Source organism: Pelodiscus sinensis, chromosome 3 (genome assembly GCF_049634645.1).
Source record: "Pelodiscus sinensis isolate JC-2024 chromosome 3, ASM4963464v1, whole genome shotgun sequence".
Lineage (NCBI taxonomy): Eukaryota > Metazoa > Chordata > Testudines > Trionychidae > Pelodiscus > Pelodiscus sinensis.
The window spans coordinates 94293164-94309237 of record NC_134713.1 but is presented as its reverse complement, the minus strand read 5'-3'; the positions used below and the strand labels follow the sequence as shown (position 1 = coordinate 94309237).

The 16074-nt window shown below is 42.6% G+C and overlaps 1 protein-coding gene across 1 annotated transcript in view; it reads left to right on the top strand.

The window, feature by feature from the left end:
• The window catches only part of STX7 (syntaxin 7), a 44033-nt gene that overhangs the window by 12935 nt on the left and 15024 nt on the right, over nucleotides 1-16074 (top strand). The window contains exon 3 of the mRNA XM_006127286.4: nucleotides 13625-13694. Coding sequence (XP_006127348.1) covers nucleotides 13625-13694 — 70 coding nt within the window. The remainder of the gene's footprint in view (nucleotides 1-13624; nucleotides 13695-16074) is intronic.

Sequence of the window (16074 nt, the reverse complement as noted above, 5' to 3'; positions counted from 1 at the left end):
GGGGGCAGGCTTTTTCAGCTGGTTCTCCATGCGTGTCGGCTCTGTGGACCTGCCTTTTTCCCTCCCCTGCCCCTAACTGCCTCCTTCATAGGCAGTGGGGGTGGAGGGGGGGGCAGGAACCTGTGTCAGGGAGGAGCAGGCTTAAGTCAGTTCTCCCCAGCACCAGCTCTGCACTACTGCCTGTCTCTTCTTTTTCCTCCCCACCCCCGCTGCTGCTTCTGTTAGAGCCATGTTTCTTAAACTTTTTAAGACTGAGGGACACCAAGCAATTTTATAAGGAACACCAAGAATTTTTTGTTTGGGGGAAGGAAGTGGGGGGGGGGGGGAAGGGTCAGGAGAAAAGTTACTGGGGGGGAAGGGTCAGAGGAAAGTTTGGGGGGGAGGGCGCCTGCTACTTTTAGGGCAGCCATTTTGAATTCTTTTCTCTGTGGCACACCTCCGACTGCCTCAGAAACACTGTGTTAGAGGCTGCCATGAGCAGGGACTGGTGTTGGAGCAGTCTCTGTTCACAGAGGCCAGGGCTGGCCATGGACAGGGGATATTGCCTGAACAGCCCCTGTCTACTGCGAACAGGGGATGCTGGACTCAGCACAGGCTGGGACTGAGCATTTCCAGCTCGCGCTGATCGTTGCACCTCTGCATTATTAACGTATTAAGAGCCACTAGGCTCTTAGTACATTTAAATGCAGAGCTGTAGCGTTGGTGGCTCTGGAGCCAGCAAGACAGGACTGTTCAATCCCGGCTCAAGTCGACTGCTCTGGAGCGATCCCTGCTGTAGCTCTGCAGAGGCGCTTATCGACTAATCATAGTCGATACAATTTGTATCAACTATATGATCAGCCAAATCACATTTTAACATCCTTAGCGTGGGGAGGGAGAGGAAGAGGCTGTCATGGAGCAGCCTCCATCCATGACAGGCCTGGACTCCTTGCAGACAGAGGTTGCTCCCCAGCAGCCTCAGCCCCTGTTCACGGGTTGTCCAAGTTCTCCGAGGTCATGGAGCAGCCTCTGTCTGTGGGGAGCTCAGATCCACTGTGCACAGGGGCTGCTTCGGGTGACAGGCAGAGCCAGTCTGCACGAGAAGCTGTTTTTTAAAGGCAGCAGTGCGGGATGGCAGTGAGCTCCCCAGGAGTGAGACTGGGAGCACACTGCCTACTGCCCCTGCCCTGCGGGACTATTGCATAGATGTGTAACCACTAAAATGTGATGTGGTTACATGACTGTTCAATTATATGCTATCTAACATCCCTCGTGTTGACTGCTTCTTATGAAACAACTTTTCCATCTTATAAATAAGGTTAGTTACATAACTGGAGATGTCCATGTGATATAGGCAGAATTGCTCTTAACTAAGGGGAATACTGTTATGGGTGAGACACAGGGGTGGGCAATAAAAAAGTGACAGCCTGTCAGGGTTAGTCCCTGGCAGGCCCCCATGTCCAGGTTTACCTGCGCTTTTGCCGGTTTTGGACAACAGCAGCTCTCTTTGGCTGTGGATCGCCATTTTCGGCCAATGCAAGCAGTGTGGACTGGGATGCCGCTTCCCGCTGCTTGCTTTGGCTGCTACTTGCCATTCGCAATCCAATACCTGCAAAAGCACAGGTAAACAAGTGACCTGCCAGTGACTAACCCTGCGGACCAGATCTGGCCCATGGGCTGAAATTTGCCCACTCCTGATGTGAGAGGTACATGAGTTCACTGATATTTTGAAGTCCAAGCTTGTACAAAAATGTTGACTTATCTTTTGTCTCCATTTTATCTATTGTTTTGTACAACTGTATTTAATGTAGACTGTTCTGTGACAAATTATTTGCATACTGTTCTTAGTGTGGTTCTACTCTGAAAAGTGTTTAAAAAAAAAAAGGCTCCACTGTATGTAACAGATCTTTTTCTTGTGTGAATTCAGTGTCTTTATTTTTTTTCACATTGTAAGGAAAAGTGTACTTCTGCTATTTCTGTTGACCATGTTTGGCTCTGTGGTATTGGTGTAGAGTGATTTGGAAAGTTCTATTGCATCATATGTATCACAACATAAATGCATTTGTGTAATCTTTCACAAAAGGCATAATTTAATAGGTGTAAATGAGGTCCTAATTTCACCTGAAAATTCCTTATTATCAGTAGTGATGCATGGAAGCAGAGGAAATCATGTGACTCTTCAGCCCTGCTTGCTTTGCCTTGCACCTTGAGTTAAAAAAAAATAAATTGTAAACTGAGCCTTTTGGGTTTGGAAATTGTTTAAATGATCTACATGGTGCCACAATACCATCTGTAAGTAGTAAGGGGACCAGTGAAAACGGACAACTGGGATTTTGGCCAAATGCTTACCTGTTTTATGATTGAGCAAATATAAATGGACTAACTTAAACAGGAAAATTCTGCAGGGCAATCTAGTTGCATTAAAGGAGGAAGAAGGTAGATAGTGCCTGTCTAGGGCCTTGTGTATAATACTAACCCCTGCCATCAATATAATCTTATGTCACTTCACCTACGCTATTTGCGTAGTTGAAGTCGACATACTTACTGTAGCGTCTTGTGTTCTGTAAGGTCAATAGGAGCTGATCTCCCTTCGACACCAGCTACTCTTCTCGTTTTTGTGGAGTATTGGTGTTGATGGGAGGCCATGCTTGGATATGAATTTATTACATCTAAGCAGACATGATAAATTTACAGCTGGTGGATCCTTTGCTACAGCGTTGATCCCTGGTGTAGAGGAGACGAGCTCTTGAGTCCTTGCAAATCGATTGTGCTATCACCCAGAGAACTCCACCAAGTCTCTTAAGTGTCTGAGTATCTCTGCAGATCAGCCCAGTCTGCCTTTGATGCAAGAGAGCGGATTCTCTTTTGTAAGCAAGCGCTGAGCATTACCCACCTTCTATTTTCACTAGCCTGATATTTCTCCATGGTTTACCATTGAGCTCTTTCTGCCTCCTCCTTCAGGAGAATCACTTCCCTGAAGGTCTGCTCCTGTGAACTCTGGACTTTGGTGTTTTTTTCTCTCCTGTGTAACTCAGAGGCAGACACACCCTCTACATTACACCAAACTAGGGTGAAGTTGGACTGGAACAGGAGAGCTGAGCCCAGTTCTATTAAGGGGCCTGCTACAAGGGATATTTAGAAATATTATTTTACTTCAGCCACAGACCTTAAATGCACCAGTCTACTGCACTGACCCACTGCTTGAAAGGTTGTGCTGTCACTTTGCTTATGAAGTTTATGCAACTGTTGCCTTATGTCTTAGTCAGTTATACCCCCCCCCATATTGCTGTAACTGTTTTGTATGCTACATGATAAAAGTACTAATGCTAAATTAAAGATCTTCATAAAGGTACCAAGACTCCTGGGTTTTGGGGAATTAATCAATAACTGTATCCACTGTAGTGGCATTTTAAATGCAATTCGTTTTCAAGTCTTATTAATTGTTCAAAAGTTTCTAAACCTAAATGTAAATCCTTAGATATAATTAATATTGCTAACTATCCAGCTGGTTATACTTAGACATAGAAGCTTTTTAAATAAAAGAAAGCTAGTAAACTGAATTAAGAAATCATAAAAAAGATAGTGAGTAGTAAGGTACCGTTTTTTCCTCCTCCTTCCTACCTCTCTCACTGATTTTTGTGTCCCTTAGAGAGTGTTTGTATAATCATACTATTGTCACTTCAAGTTCTTTCTATTCCTCAACCCCAGTTTCTTCAAGAAAATCAAAGTCTCTAGTACCAGACTATTATAAAGGAGGAAATCAGAACTGGCTGACATGACATGAACTTGAACGATTGTTTAACTCCTGTGCTAAGGATGTTAAGAAGTGGGTAATTGACTAATTGTGTAGTCAATAACTTGTATTGACTACATGATTAGTCAGTAAGGGGAGGTGTGAACCAGAACTACTCCTGCTGCATCTCTGCAGTTTAAGTGTAATAGGAGCTGGGTGCACAGGCAGCCTAGTTTTACTACATTTTAAACTGTGGAGTTGCAGCAGGGATAGGTCCCAGATATGGCACAAGCCAGGACTGAGCTCACACCTGCTCCCAGACCACTGCGCCTCATGGGAATGCTCTGTAGAAGTGTAAATTCACTACTATTTAACTAAATTTTGTGGGAATGTAAATTTCTCTAAATATCTGTTTTAAAAACAATTTATGAACTAGTCCAGTAGACTTGTGTATATTCCTGTGTCTAGTTGTCTCCTTAAAGTACTCTGTTCTTGAAAGTGTTTTGAATCTGACACAAAGCAAATCAGCACCTGCCCTTATCCAAATAGATAAACCTAGTGGGGGGAGGGACTACAGAAATCATTCTCTATGTTCAGTATATTGCTTCCAAGTGACTTCTTCAATTATTAAATTTCATCTTCATCTATAGCTGGATATTCCACTTATTAAAATTCTTATTTCCAGTTGAACAAGTAAGGTATTTCCACCCACTGTCAGTAGAATATTTGTGAAAGATGCATGTAATGGCATTTTATATACTCCTGACTTTAGGATAACCCTGCTCAAAGCACATGCAAGGGAAAATGTGTCTGTGCATGAGCATGCTGTAGTCTCTACTTACTCTGCTCTTGGGCTCAAGATCTAGAAGTGTGACTGAAATTGACAACTTTAAAATCTCTGATGTTAATTTCACTGGCCCCATGCTATATTTAGAATGGCAATTCTTGTTCATGCATCAGTGCCCTGTTGACACACTTCAGTTAGTGGAATGTGTAGCTCTAACCATGGCTTGGGTCCCTAGACAACATGGTTAATATTCAGCTCGTAACTCACAGCTAATCACATGAGGTTTCCCTTGCCAGTGGGCTAGGCTGCAGTGGGGCTATGTTCCTGAACATTGGTTGTAACTAGGAGGAGTCCTAGAGACTCAGTTTCATTAGGGCATTAGCTTTCATGGGTAAAGCCCACTTCATCAGATGAGTGGCAGTTACAGAAGCAATGTTGTATACATAAGGAAGAAGATGCTCTTGTTAATAAAGCTAATCGAGTCATGGTGGAAATGGGTCATTCACAGTATTTGGTGTGGTGATATGAAGATCCACAGAGAAGAAATTGCCCTTGTAATGCATTAACCAGTTGAAACCCTTTTTCAGTCCTAAACGTATAGTGTTGAATTTGCAAATGAATTCCAGTTCAGTTATGAAGGGAGACAGATGGTTTTTTTAAATTCTTTTGTAAAAGGATAGCTATTTTCAAACCCATGTTGCCACAGAAGTCCTTGTTTTTGCATGTTGGCTACTTCTGAGACTTGATCATAACACTGTTTTGTAATAGCAACACTGCTCCTTAACCTTCCCTGTTTGAGGCCTTTATACAACAGAACATCAGTGCCCATTGCTCTATCTGGTGCTGATGTTGCCTTTGCTGTATGTCCATTAGGTCCAGCCTCTCCATGGGGGCATTATGGGAGAGCTGCATAGATGCAGTTAAACAATGTAGCTAAGTGTGATTTTCAGAACATGCCTGATGTGTGGAAGTGATGCCTTAAAAAAACTACTTTGAAACTACTGCTGTGCAGGCAGAACTCAGTGTGTCATCATCTGGCTACAGGAATATAGTTGTAATTACAACATTAGCTGGGCCATGTGCCATAAATATGGTGCTCAGAAATAAGGTCTCATGTTTACTTGTATGTTATGGGCCTTTTAAAAGATCTTTCTGGTTTATTTGGGTGGTTTCCCATCTCACTTCATGTGCTAAAAGGTATGTCTTCACTATGGGCCAGATTGAAGAGGCAGTGATAGATCCAGGGGAAGTTGAATTATCACATCTAGTTATAGATGTGATAAATTGACCACCAATTGCTTCCCAGGTCTCAGCCTCAGTGAGAAGCACAAGGAGAGTTGAGGGAAGAGTGTCTCCTGTCAATGCACCACAGCGAAAACACCATGGTAAGTAGATCTAAGTGTGTCAACTTCAGCTATGTTGTTCAACTAGTTGAAGTTGTGTAACTTAGATCAATCTCCCACAGTACAGACCAGTCCAAAGTCTCAGGCAGCATAGACAGTATAATGATTTGACTACGTTGCCAGCCTCAAGGTAGTGAAGAGCTACAAGGAAAGGTATGGCCAGGCTTTCTTACAGCCAGTTGACCTTTGACTGCTAGAACATTAGCAGCTTGCATGAATTTAAATCAGCCCTCGGGTATCTCTGACTTCTGCTGGAGACCAATGCTGTGTGGACATCTCAAGTCTTGGCAGAGAACAAAGTTGGCTTTGTCACCATCTCTCTCTGTCCTGAGTTTTGCCAGATGCTTCTTTGCTACAGTACAGGTTCTGATCCAAGATGTCTTAGTGCATTGCAGACTGTCCGGAGTGGTCATGCTTGTTTCAGGTCCGAATTGGAGACGTCTCTCCTCACATTCCTTTTTAATACTCATAAATGCTGAAAACTATTTCCCTGCTGACTACTTTGATCCTTTTTAAAAAAAAAAAATTCAAGTACTATTATCAATTATGAGAACATAGCTTTAACTGTGGCAATTTGCGCAGCTGTTATAAAAATAGTTTCAAAGACTGTTTTTCTTGGTCCATGCAAAATAATATGCTGTATGACACAGTCTGTGATTCAGAATTTAAAACCTTTCTGACCCCACAAGATAATGTGCATCAGGTGTGGAAGAAACTAGACTCTGTCCATTTTAGTAAGAAAAGTGAATATTAGGATTAGTTGAAGAGCAGTACATTCAAAATTTGAGCTTAATGGTTTCTTAACAGTTGCATCTTTTGTGGGAGCTGGGAGCCTTAATGCTAGACTAAAACAATGTTCTGTGGGCCAAATTCTGACCACGTCCCACCTTGCTGTCAGTGGTGGAACTCCTGTTGACTCAAACTGAACCAGTATTTGGTCACGTAAGTGTGGGCTGACTATCCCCCCCCCCCCCCCCATTCACTGCAACTGTATCAAGAGAAATTCAGACTAAACTTTGTCATTCTCTTTTCAGCTCGTATATTTTGTGAGGCCATGCAGTTACATCTTTAAAACTTATTCTCCAGTTTTGAAGATGTAACTGCATGGTCTCACGTTTCACAAAATATGAGCTCAGAAGAGAATGACAACATTTAATTGGCCAATAGCTTTGTGCTGCGAGATATGATAGGCTAGGCATGATGTGATGAGAAACTGAAATCTTAACTGCTAAAATTGTATTTGTGTTTCTTAATGCAGCACTCATGTCTGGGGGTGGAAAGGGTGATGCTTGAGTAACATTTTCTGGGGGCACGTGATCTGTCAGTTGCTTGGAAAAATGCATTCTGTAATCCATACAGGTTTGTCTAGTTTCCTATAATCCACCCTGAGCTCACAGTAGCTATGACTTTCAGAATAAGTGTGTACTCTTTTGAAGCTTGTTCATGCAAAGTCTCAGTTTTTAAAATATCTCTCTTCAGACCCTGACTAGAGTGAAGGGGGAGGGGGAAACCCTGAGTTGCCATATAGAACAGAGCAAATTGAAGGCATCTTAGAAACCACTCTTAAATTGTGCTGGTTGGTTTCGATTTTGTTACTAGTGCATTCAGGATGTAGAGTATTGATGAAGTTATTAGGTATGTTCAAGAAATCCAATACACAGGCCTAAGTAAAGCTCCAAATTACTTTATCGGGGGAGAGGCGACGAGAATGAGGATGTAGAATAGGCCAAGGCAGCAATATTGCAACAGATATAAATCAGGAAGCTTTTCTAGCTCTTTGTATGAAAACTGATCCCAGACTGTCCAATGCTCTTGTCTTCCTTCCTCTTTTTGTCCACTTCGAGATTCATCTAGGGCTCATCTAGATTATGCCAAAGTGCTGAAAGAGGATATGCAAATTTTGTGGGAATTTGCATATCTTCTTCCAACTTCTCACTTTCGAAAGCGATGCTTTTGAAAGTGAAAGTAGTTGGGATGTGGGGGTTTTTTGGCAAAACTCTCCACCTCCTTTTCGAAAAGCCACTCTTCGTCAAAGAGGGGGGAAAAAAGTGTCCCAACTACTTTCAATTTCGAAAGCTCCGCTTTCAAAAATGAGATCGGAGGAAGATATGCAAATTCCACGGGAATTTGCATATCCTCTTTCGGCACTTTGGCGTAGTCTAGATGAGCCCCTGTTCTCTTCTTTACCGCTAGGGATGTTAAGATGTGGGTAACTGACTAATTGAGCAGTGGATAGAATTATTATCAAGAACCTGACTAGTCAATAAGGGAAGGCCTCCAGGCTCAGTCCAAGCTCACACCAGGTCCTGGACCCACCCCCACTGCAGCTCTGCAGTTTAAATGTAGTAAGAGCTGAGCTGCTTGCCTGCCTGGCTCTTACTACATTTAAACTGCAGAGCCGCATCAGGGGTAGGTCCTAGTCCTGGCATGAGCCAGGACTGAGTCCGGCTGCCTGCCCGGCTAGAGAAGCCTCTGGCGGTGGCCAGCCCAAGCTGCCGCGCATTGGAGCTGCTGCTGGAGCGGGCTACTGCTTGAGTGGGCTCTGCTTGCCGTGGGCAGAGGCTGCTTCTTAGCAGCCTCCCTAACGGTTTTCTTCCCCTGTGAGAGGCTGGGCCTGGGCACCACTGAGGATGTCCGCTCAGGGCCAACTGCTCAAAACCAGGGCTACATAAAGCCTTTGACTAGAGACCTTCCCCAAAACAGGTCACAAACCAGTCACACCGAGCACTTCAGCTGCCAATCCGGCCAGCAGGAAGCCTCAAGAGCCAAACCCCTCAGACACGCCAGCTCTCCCTGTGCCACAATCAGCCCCGGGCAGACACGCAGGTTAGAGGTTATAGAACCCAATTTCACCTACCCCGAATGGATTCTCCCGGTCCCAAAGAACCAGCCACAGATCCCCAGTCAATTTACACTTTAGATCTTACCCACACGAGCATGCTGAGCTAATCCTTTAGAATCTAAAGGTTTATTAAAAGAAAGAAAAAGGTTGAGAGTAAGGTTAAGGAGAATACATTACATGCACCAATCACCAAGTTCTTGATGCAGGCTCTTAGCAGAGACGTTACAAACTGCTAGCTTAGAAGTCTCTGGTGTACATCCTATGTCAGGATGGGTCAGCAATCCTTCCTGGCTCTCTGTCCCTAGCAAGGCTGCATCTGGGATCAGTAGTGAGATTGAAAACAAAATGGAGTCCACCTCATGGCATTTTTTATCCATTCCTGGTGTGTCTCCCAAGCTGGAGCTAGTCACATAATGGCATGTTTTACATGCCAGCAGCCATGCGATACTGATTGATCTTCGGGTTTCCAGACACATTCCTCAGGTATATATTGGGCCACCCTGAGAGTCCTTGTCCCTGGAGCCATGCTAATTAGGATAGCTATTCATTGGACATTCCTTCTTTACAACAGGCAGTCCAGGACCATTGCTCTGTCTCAGGCAGAGAACATTCACAGTATCAGCACACAGCCCATATTCATAACGTACAGACGACATAGAAGTGCATGATTAGCATATATAGAATCAGTAGAACATAAGCTTTCATTTGACACCTCACATGGCCCCCTTTGTATAGACTTTGGGGCAAACACCCCCTCCCTCCCGGTGGGTGCAGCAGTGATCTGTCTGCTCATTATAAAATCCAATAATGTGACACCCTCCTGCCCTCCGCACTACTGCCTCTGAGAAAGTACTCTGGTACTGGCAGCAGCACAGGGCGGGGGGTGGGAGGGGAGGCAGGCGTCACCACGAAGATGATGCCGGCGGAACTGGGTTTTAAGCAGTCTTCCCCCTCCGCCCCCAGCACTGGCTCCTGCTTTCCCCTCCCCACCTCTAATACAGAGGCAGCAAAGGGGGCGGGGGGGAGATGCAAGTAGTTGACTAACTGATAAGCCCAGGCTTATTGGTTAGTCAACTACTTGCTTGCATCCCTACTTACCACCTTCCTAGTTGAGGAGCGGTGGTGAAAGTAGTAAATGAGGCTGTTCCTGTATCGCTTTCCAACCAGCTTCCTTGGGGAAGAGAGGTTTAGGTCTGTCTGCTCTCAGAAAACAGACCATATCACACTGCATTAGCACCGATTTGCTTTACTGTGCCAAAATAAGATTCTTGATAGGAAGGTGTTTGTCTATTGCAAGGCAAGTAATGAGTAAACCTGTTCAGGCCCCAACAAATTATTATTTATGATGATTCTTTTCTGATACCAATGTCTGCCCATTGGAAACTAGATAGCAGCCTTTGGGAAGCAAATGTAATGTCTAAATAGCTGCTTGGTGATCATAAAAGATTTTGATTTCTTTGATTATCTAATAGTACTTTCAGGTCTTATTTATGAAAATTGGACTGAACCCTACAAGGACTTCTAACTATACCAGTGTCTTGACCCATCCATCGTTTATGTCCATTGTAATTTACAAAAATCCTGCTACCCAAGGATAAAGCTGGAACAAATTTACTCCTCTGACTTATTACACTGTTGACTAGCTGCCTGGTAGGGTTTTTAAACTACTCAGTAGTGATCAATTTGAACTAGGTTAGTAGATTACATAAGGTGTGTGGTCTCACATTTTCTGTGTTCCTAATTACAAGCAACAAATCATTTTGACCCTAAATGGTGGAAGTCTGAGAAGCTGGAATTTGTGTAGGAGTATAGCCTTTGTTTTACAGGGACTAAGCCCTCCCCCCTTTCACCCTGCACTTTGTCTACCTTTTGCATCCTCAAAATATTTAGGAGAAAACATCTATTTTTATTTAGGAGACAGCATCTATTTTTATTTAGTTCCAAATGCCACAATCGTGAACCTCAAAGATGAAAGTGTAAAATATAGTGCAAGTGCAGAGGTTAAGAGCAATTTACATATGATGGGTTCTGCTTAACCTTTATTCACTTCTAATCCTCTGTTGCAGTTAGACAATTCATCTTCTAGATAGTAGTAGGGTAATCCAAGTTGGTAAACCTTTGTACATCTGTAAGAGATGTAGGTATAGTAGAGCATTTAAAAGCTTGTGTGTCCAAAATGCATACAGAAGTGTTTCACTCTGGGGATGAATTATCAGTAACATATTAACCCTTTGGTTCTTGGCATGCAGTTGAAAAGATTTTTTTGAAGTAAAATATCAGAAATTGTTTGCTTTATGAGAGTTTAGTACTCAGTAAAACAGATCTGACTTAACCAACATCTTGATTAATTTCTCAGGGTCATTTGCATGAGTTACACATTTAAATTATGTTTTTAACCTTTAAATTTGTTACTTAAAATATTTAGTATATTAGACAAGAGAGACTACAAAAACTATTGTGATTAGCTACCAATAAAATAGAGTTTCTAATACATCTCAGCATAGCATTTCATTATTTAAGTCTTGAGTTAACATTCATTTTAATAAATCTTGTCTGCCTTAGAGCACTGTGACTCTGTCTCTCTCAAACTTGCCAGCAGGTGGCATATGCTCACAAATTATGCTGTTGGTTCAAGATTTTTATTCTTGGAATTTTCTCTACATTTTGTTCTGTTTAATTGGATTAAATTTAAAAACTGTAAAGTTATTTTTTATAACAGTAGTTTATATACTTCAATTATTGTGTAGCTTAAATTCACTTTCAAACTTCTCAGAAGCTTATTTGTGTTGTATGCAAATTTGAATAGTTTGTTGGCACTGTTTTTTCTAAATTTTCTTTCTACCTTCATCATATAGAAAGTAATCTGTCATTTTTAACAGTACTGAACGTTGGAATGTATATATTTAAAACAAAACATAAATGCAATATGATTATTCACAGAACTCTGGAAAAAAACTTTAAAAATCACTCACTGCTAATGCTCTTTTAAATGCTTTGGAAAGGGATTCTCATTTATTTTATGTAATGGAATAATTTTATAGCAAGGTATTTTAGCTTATATAATGCCATGTAGATTTTGAATGTATAATGTCATGAAGCTTTATTTTTTTTCACAAAAGCGAAGAGTCCTATGGGATCTTTAAGATTTACTTGGGCATAGCTTTTTTGGGTAAATCCCACTTCATCTGATTCATAACAAGGTGGGATTTTTGCCCAGGAAAGGCTATGCCTAAGTAAATCTGCTAGCCTTTAAGGTGCCACAGTACTTTTGGTGCTGTGTGGTGTTTTTTGGTGGATACAGCTTCCCCTCTGAGATTTTATTTTTCCTGTTCTTAGTAACTAATAAAAGAAACAGTAAAAGATGACATTTCTCAAACACAGTTTTAAGAAAAATTGCTTATCTATAGGTCAACACACTAAATTACATAGAAGACCCTTGATTTGATGACTTTCATATTTTCTGCTGCCTGGATGGCTTCTCCCTCTCCCCACCCCCAAAAAAATGCAAAGTGTTTTGGGAAGATAATTAACGGTTCACTGTAGGTGTTCATAGGGATGTTAAGTAATGGTTAATTAGCTAATCGGGTAGTTGATGGAATTTACACTGGAAATTTAATGTGCAGAGCCACAGTGGGGTTAGCTCTCAAGAGCGCACTGATCTAGGACTGAACAGCTGTGGCTCTGCCTCCTCTCCTCCCCCCATACTAGTGACCTGTGCAGGGAGGAACTGGCTTTTAAGCCGGCTCCTGCTTCTCCCCCTTGGCCCCATACAGAGGCAGAGGGGGAAGGGGATGAGTACTTGAGTAGTCACTCTACTAGTCGCTTGCACACCTAGGGATGTAAATAGTCTTTCCATTAAATACCCTTCTGTTGAGCTTCTAAAAATGTGCCTCTAGTCAGACTAGTGATCACATGGTGAATAATAAAGCTCTAATAGACACATTAAATTGCATCTTCATTTTGCTAATTCAGAGCTTAAAACATGTCATGGGGGTTTAAGTTACTCTTGTATCCCATAATTAAGTGATACTTTAAAGCATTTGGTCCAAATGCATAAATCACATTTCAAATGTAACACTGGATATTTATTTTGTATCACTACTACTTTAAGTTCAGGCACGCTTAGTGAGCTGTCATTTCTGAATCATAGTGGTTATGAATATTTATACACCAAGGGTGTGTGACCGTCTTTGATACAGGATGTATAGGTTGAAACAATTTTAAAAGGGATTCTCTGGTTCGGCAATATCCGTGGTCCAGCATTGATTTTACAGGGCCAGAGAATCTCAGCAGAGGGCCAGCAGCATGGTTGCCAGTGGGGTTTGCAGGACAGTGGGCTGCTAGCAGTGAACTGATGTTGAGGCTGCCCAGTGTGTGGCGGCAGTGCTGCCCAGTGGGGTTGGGAGCCACAGTAGATTGGAGGGGCAGGGAACCATGGCATGCAGCTGCCCTGCGGGACCAGGAGCCACGGAGGTAAGGGCAGTGGGGCCAGCAGTAGGGGATCCAGAAATGACCTCCCCTGATGCAGCAAAATCCCTCATCTGGGACCAGTCAGGTCCCAAGGGTGCCAGACCAGGGAGGTCCAACCTGTATTGCGGCTTACAATAATTATAGATAAACTTGAGCTAAGGAATCTGGTTTAAGCTAATTTCATCCTTACATCACCACTTACAAAAAACTACATGCTGAACTATCTAGGTAGTATTAGCCTAGGATTTATTGAAGCATATTGAAAATCACATTTTGTTTGGCCTACCACGGTTGTATACACACATTTTGGCAACAAGTGTGCTCTTCAGTTGTGATGCAAAAATGCATAAAACTAAATGGAGAGATCTCTCACTGGGTCATTTAAAATTTCTCCTTCTCTTTGCCAATAGCTGCAGAAATACAGAGAATACTGCATCAGCTTGGAACACCACAAGACACACCTGAATTGAGGCAACAGCTGTAAGTGCTTTATGTGAAGACCTCTAATTTCACTACATTATAAACATTGCCAGGAGGTGTCAAAGTGCTCAGCTTTGTTGGCAGAGGTGCGTGAGGAGGGGGAGGAGTAGAACAGCAGAAGTATTAAAGCGTAAACATGGAAAAAAATAAATCCTGAGGCTTGCTTGTAACCTAAAAGATCTTGCCATGCTAACCTACCTTTAGTCAGTTCTCCATACTTCTGCTGAACATGTGCAATGTTAAACATAAACAAGGACAAACTGACAGCACCAGAAGGTACTATAAGAAAGCAAAGTGAGACTGTTTGTTTAAACAGTGCTAGCTAACAATATCAGGTGAATGTACACCAAAAAATATGAGAGAACACAAGTGAAACAATGCCAGTTGGAAGAAGTTATACTGCAGCCTTCTGAAAGTAGGCTTTCCTTAGTATCCCTGCCTAAGACACTATTGGCCACTCTGTTTCCCAATACAGAGGCTCGTTCGACTTATTCCTAACTTTTCTACCACTTTTTTTACTCTTTTAATCCTAAACAAATATGCACATGCTGTGTGCTGTGCTAATTCCTTGAGTGAGAAAGTTGGCAGATTTCTCTATGGCTGTTAATACAGCACAGTAGCCATTGAATGGCAGGAAGAAGTTTATTAGACCAGCGCTGTCTCATTCATTCTGTGCAGAAGGACAAATTACTCTGAGTCCGGACTACATCTTGGCAACCAATTACCCTTGATCCACAATGGATTTCCTACTGTTGACCCTGATAGAAAGTAAACTCTAGAACTTACACAGTAACTAAACTTGCAGTTTATTAAAGTTCCTGTTGCAGGTGGCAGCACTTAGCATAGGGTGGGGTGCCTTTGTACAGTAGTTGAAAATTTAATCCTGAATGATATGGTTTGATATAACATTATGCCAATGGTCCCCAAATGTTTTAGCTCATGCCTCCCTTACCTCTTTCTGCCTCCTGCCAGAGCTTGGGGGTGCAGTGTGGGCTGGTGTATGGAAGGTGAGGTTGTGGGGGCTGGCCTGGTCTCCAGATGTGCCCCCCATGGGGGCATGCCCCACAGTTTGGAATCTCTGGCATATGCAATGATCTGTTCAGATTGAAGGTAAATTGGTTAGAACTGTATCTGCTGAACCAAAGTTAATGTGATACAGTATGGGAGGAAATGTGAAGGCATACCAATGGAGTGATGCTCTACTTCTTGAAACTGGGGTATCCATTGGCTTTTTGTTTGCTGTCTGGGAATATATTTAGGTCTGTGGTTGCTTCTAAATGGCCAGGAAAACTGACAGATGTTACAGTAGCTGCTCTTTGGGACAGGTCAGATATGCTTCATGCATTTGTGTCACATGTAAGTCATTCTGCAAAAATCTTAAGCAGTGCTATCTTCCTGAGTCTGCAGATTGAGTGAAATTGTGAGAGGCGTGAGCTCATGGTCCCACTCACCATTGGCATATTTGTTTCTAAAGCTTAATGAGGATGCTTTAAAAATATCACTGTTGACCCTCTAGAAGCTGATCATTTTGCAAATGAAATGAGGGAGATGATTGGAGTTAAACCCATGGGTGAGGAAGGGAAAGAAATAGAAATTGAAAGTGAGGAGAGTCAGACACATAGGGAAGAAGGAAAAGAAGGAGAGAGAGAGAGAGAGACAGAACAACAAAGTTGCACTCCTAGGGTACATCTAGACTACAGGCTTTTGTCGACAGAGGCTTTGTCGACGGATGCTGTTGACAAAGCCTCTGTCGAAAAAGAGTGTCTAGACTACAACCAGTTCTTTTCGACAGAGTGTAGACACTCTTTTGAAAAAGCACAGCGTGAATGCAATAGTGCCTTTTTTTGACAGAACTCTGTTGGGGAAAAAATGCATTATTCCTCATAGAATGAAATTTACCACCGTCGACAAAACTGCTGCATTCTGTCGACTTACTGTCGACAGAACGTGGCAGTAGTGTAGACACAGGTATAGTTTTGTCAACAAAACTCCACTTTTGTCGAGACAACCCTATAGTCTAGACACACCCCTAGAGGTGAGTGTGTTTCTCCACTAAAAGATATTGGACAAATACAAATTTAATTTGTTCAGTATCTTTGGGTATGTAGTCATTCGAACTTGCAAATGAAGCCCGGGATTTAAACATCCCGGGCTTCATTTGCATGTTCCCAGGCGCAGCCATTTTTAAATGCCCGGTAGTTCGAACTACCTGCTAAATCCTACAATGAGGAGTAATGGTAGTTCGAATTAGGAGCTTTAGTTCGAACTACCTAGCCCATGCCACGTGTAGCTGCGGGCAGGTAGTTCGAACTACCAGGCATTTAAAAATGGCGGCGCCCGGGAACATGCAAATGAAGCCCGGGATATGTAAATCCCGGGC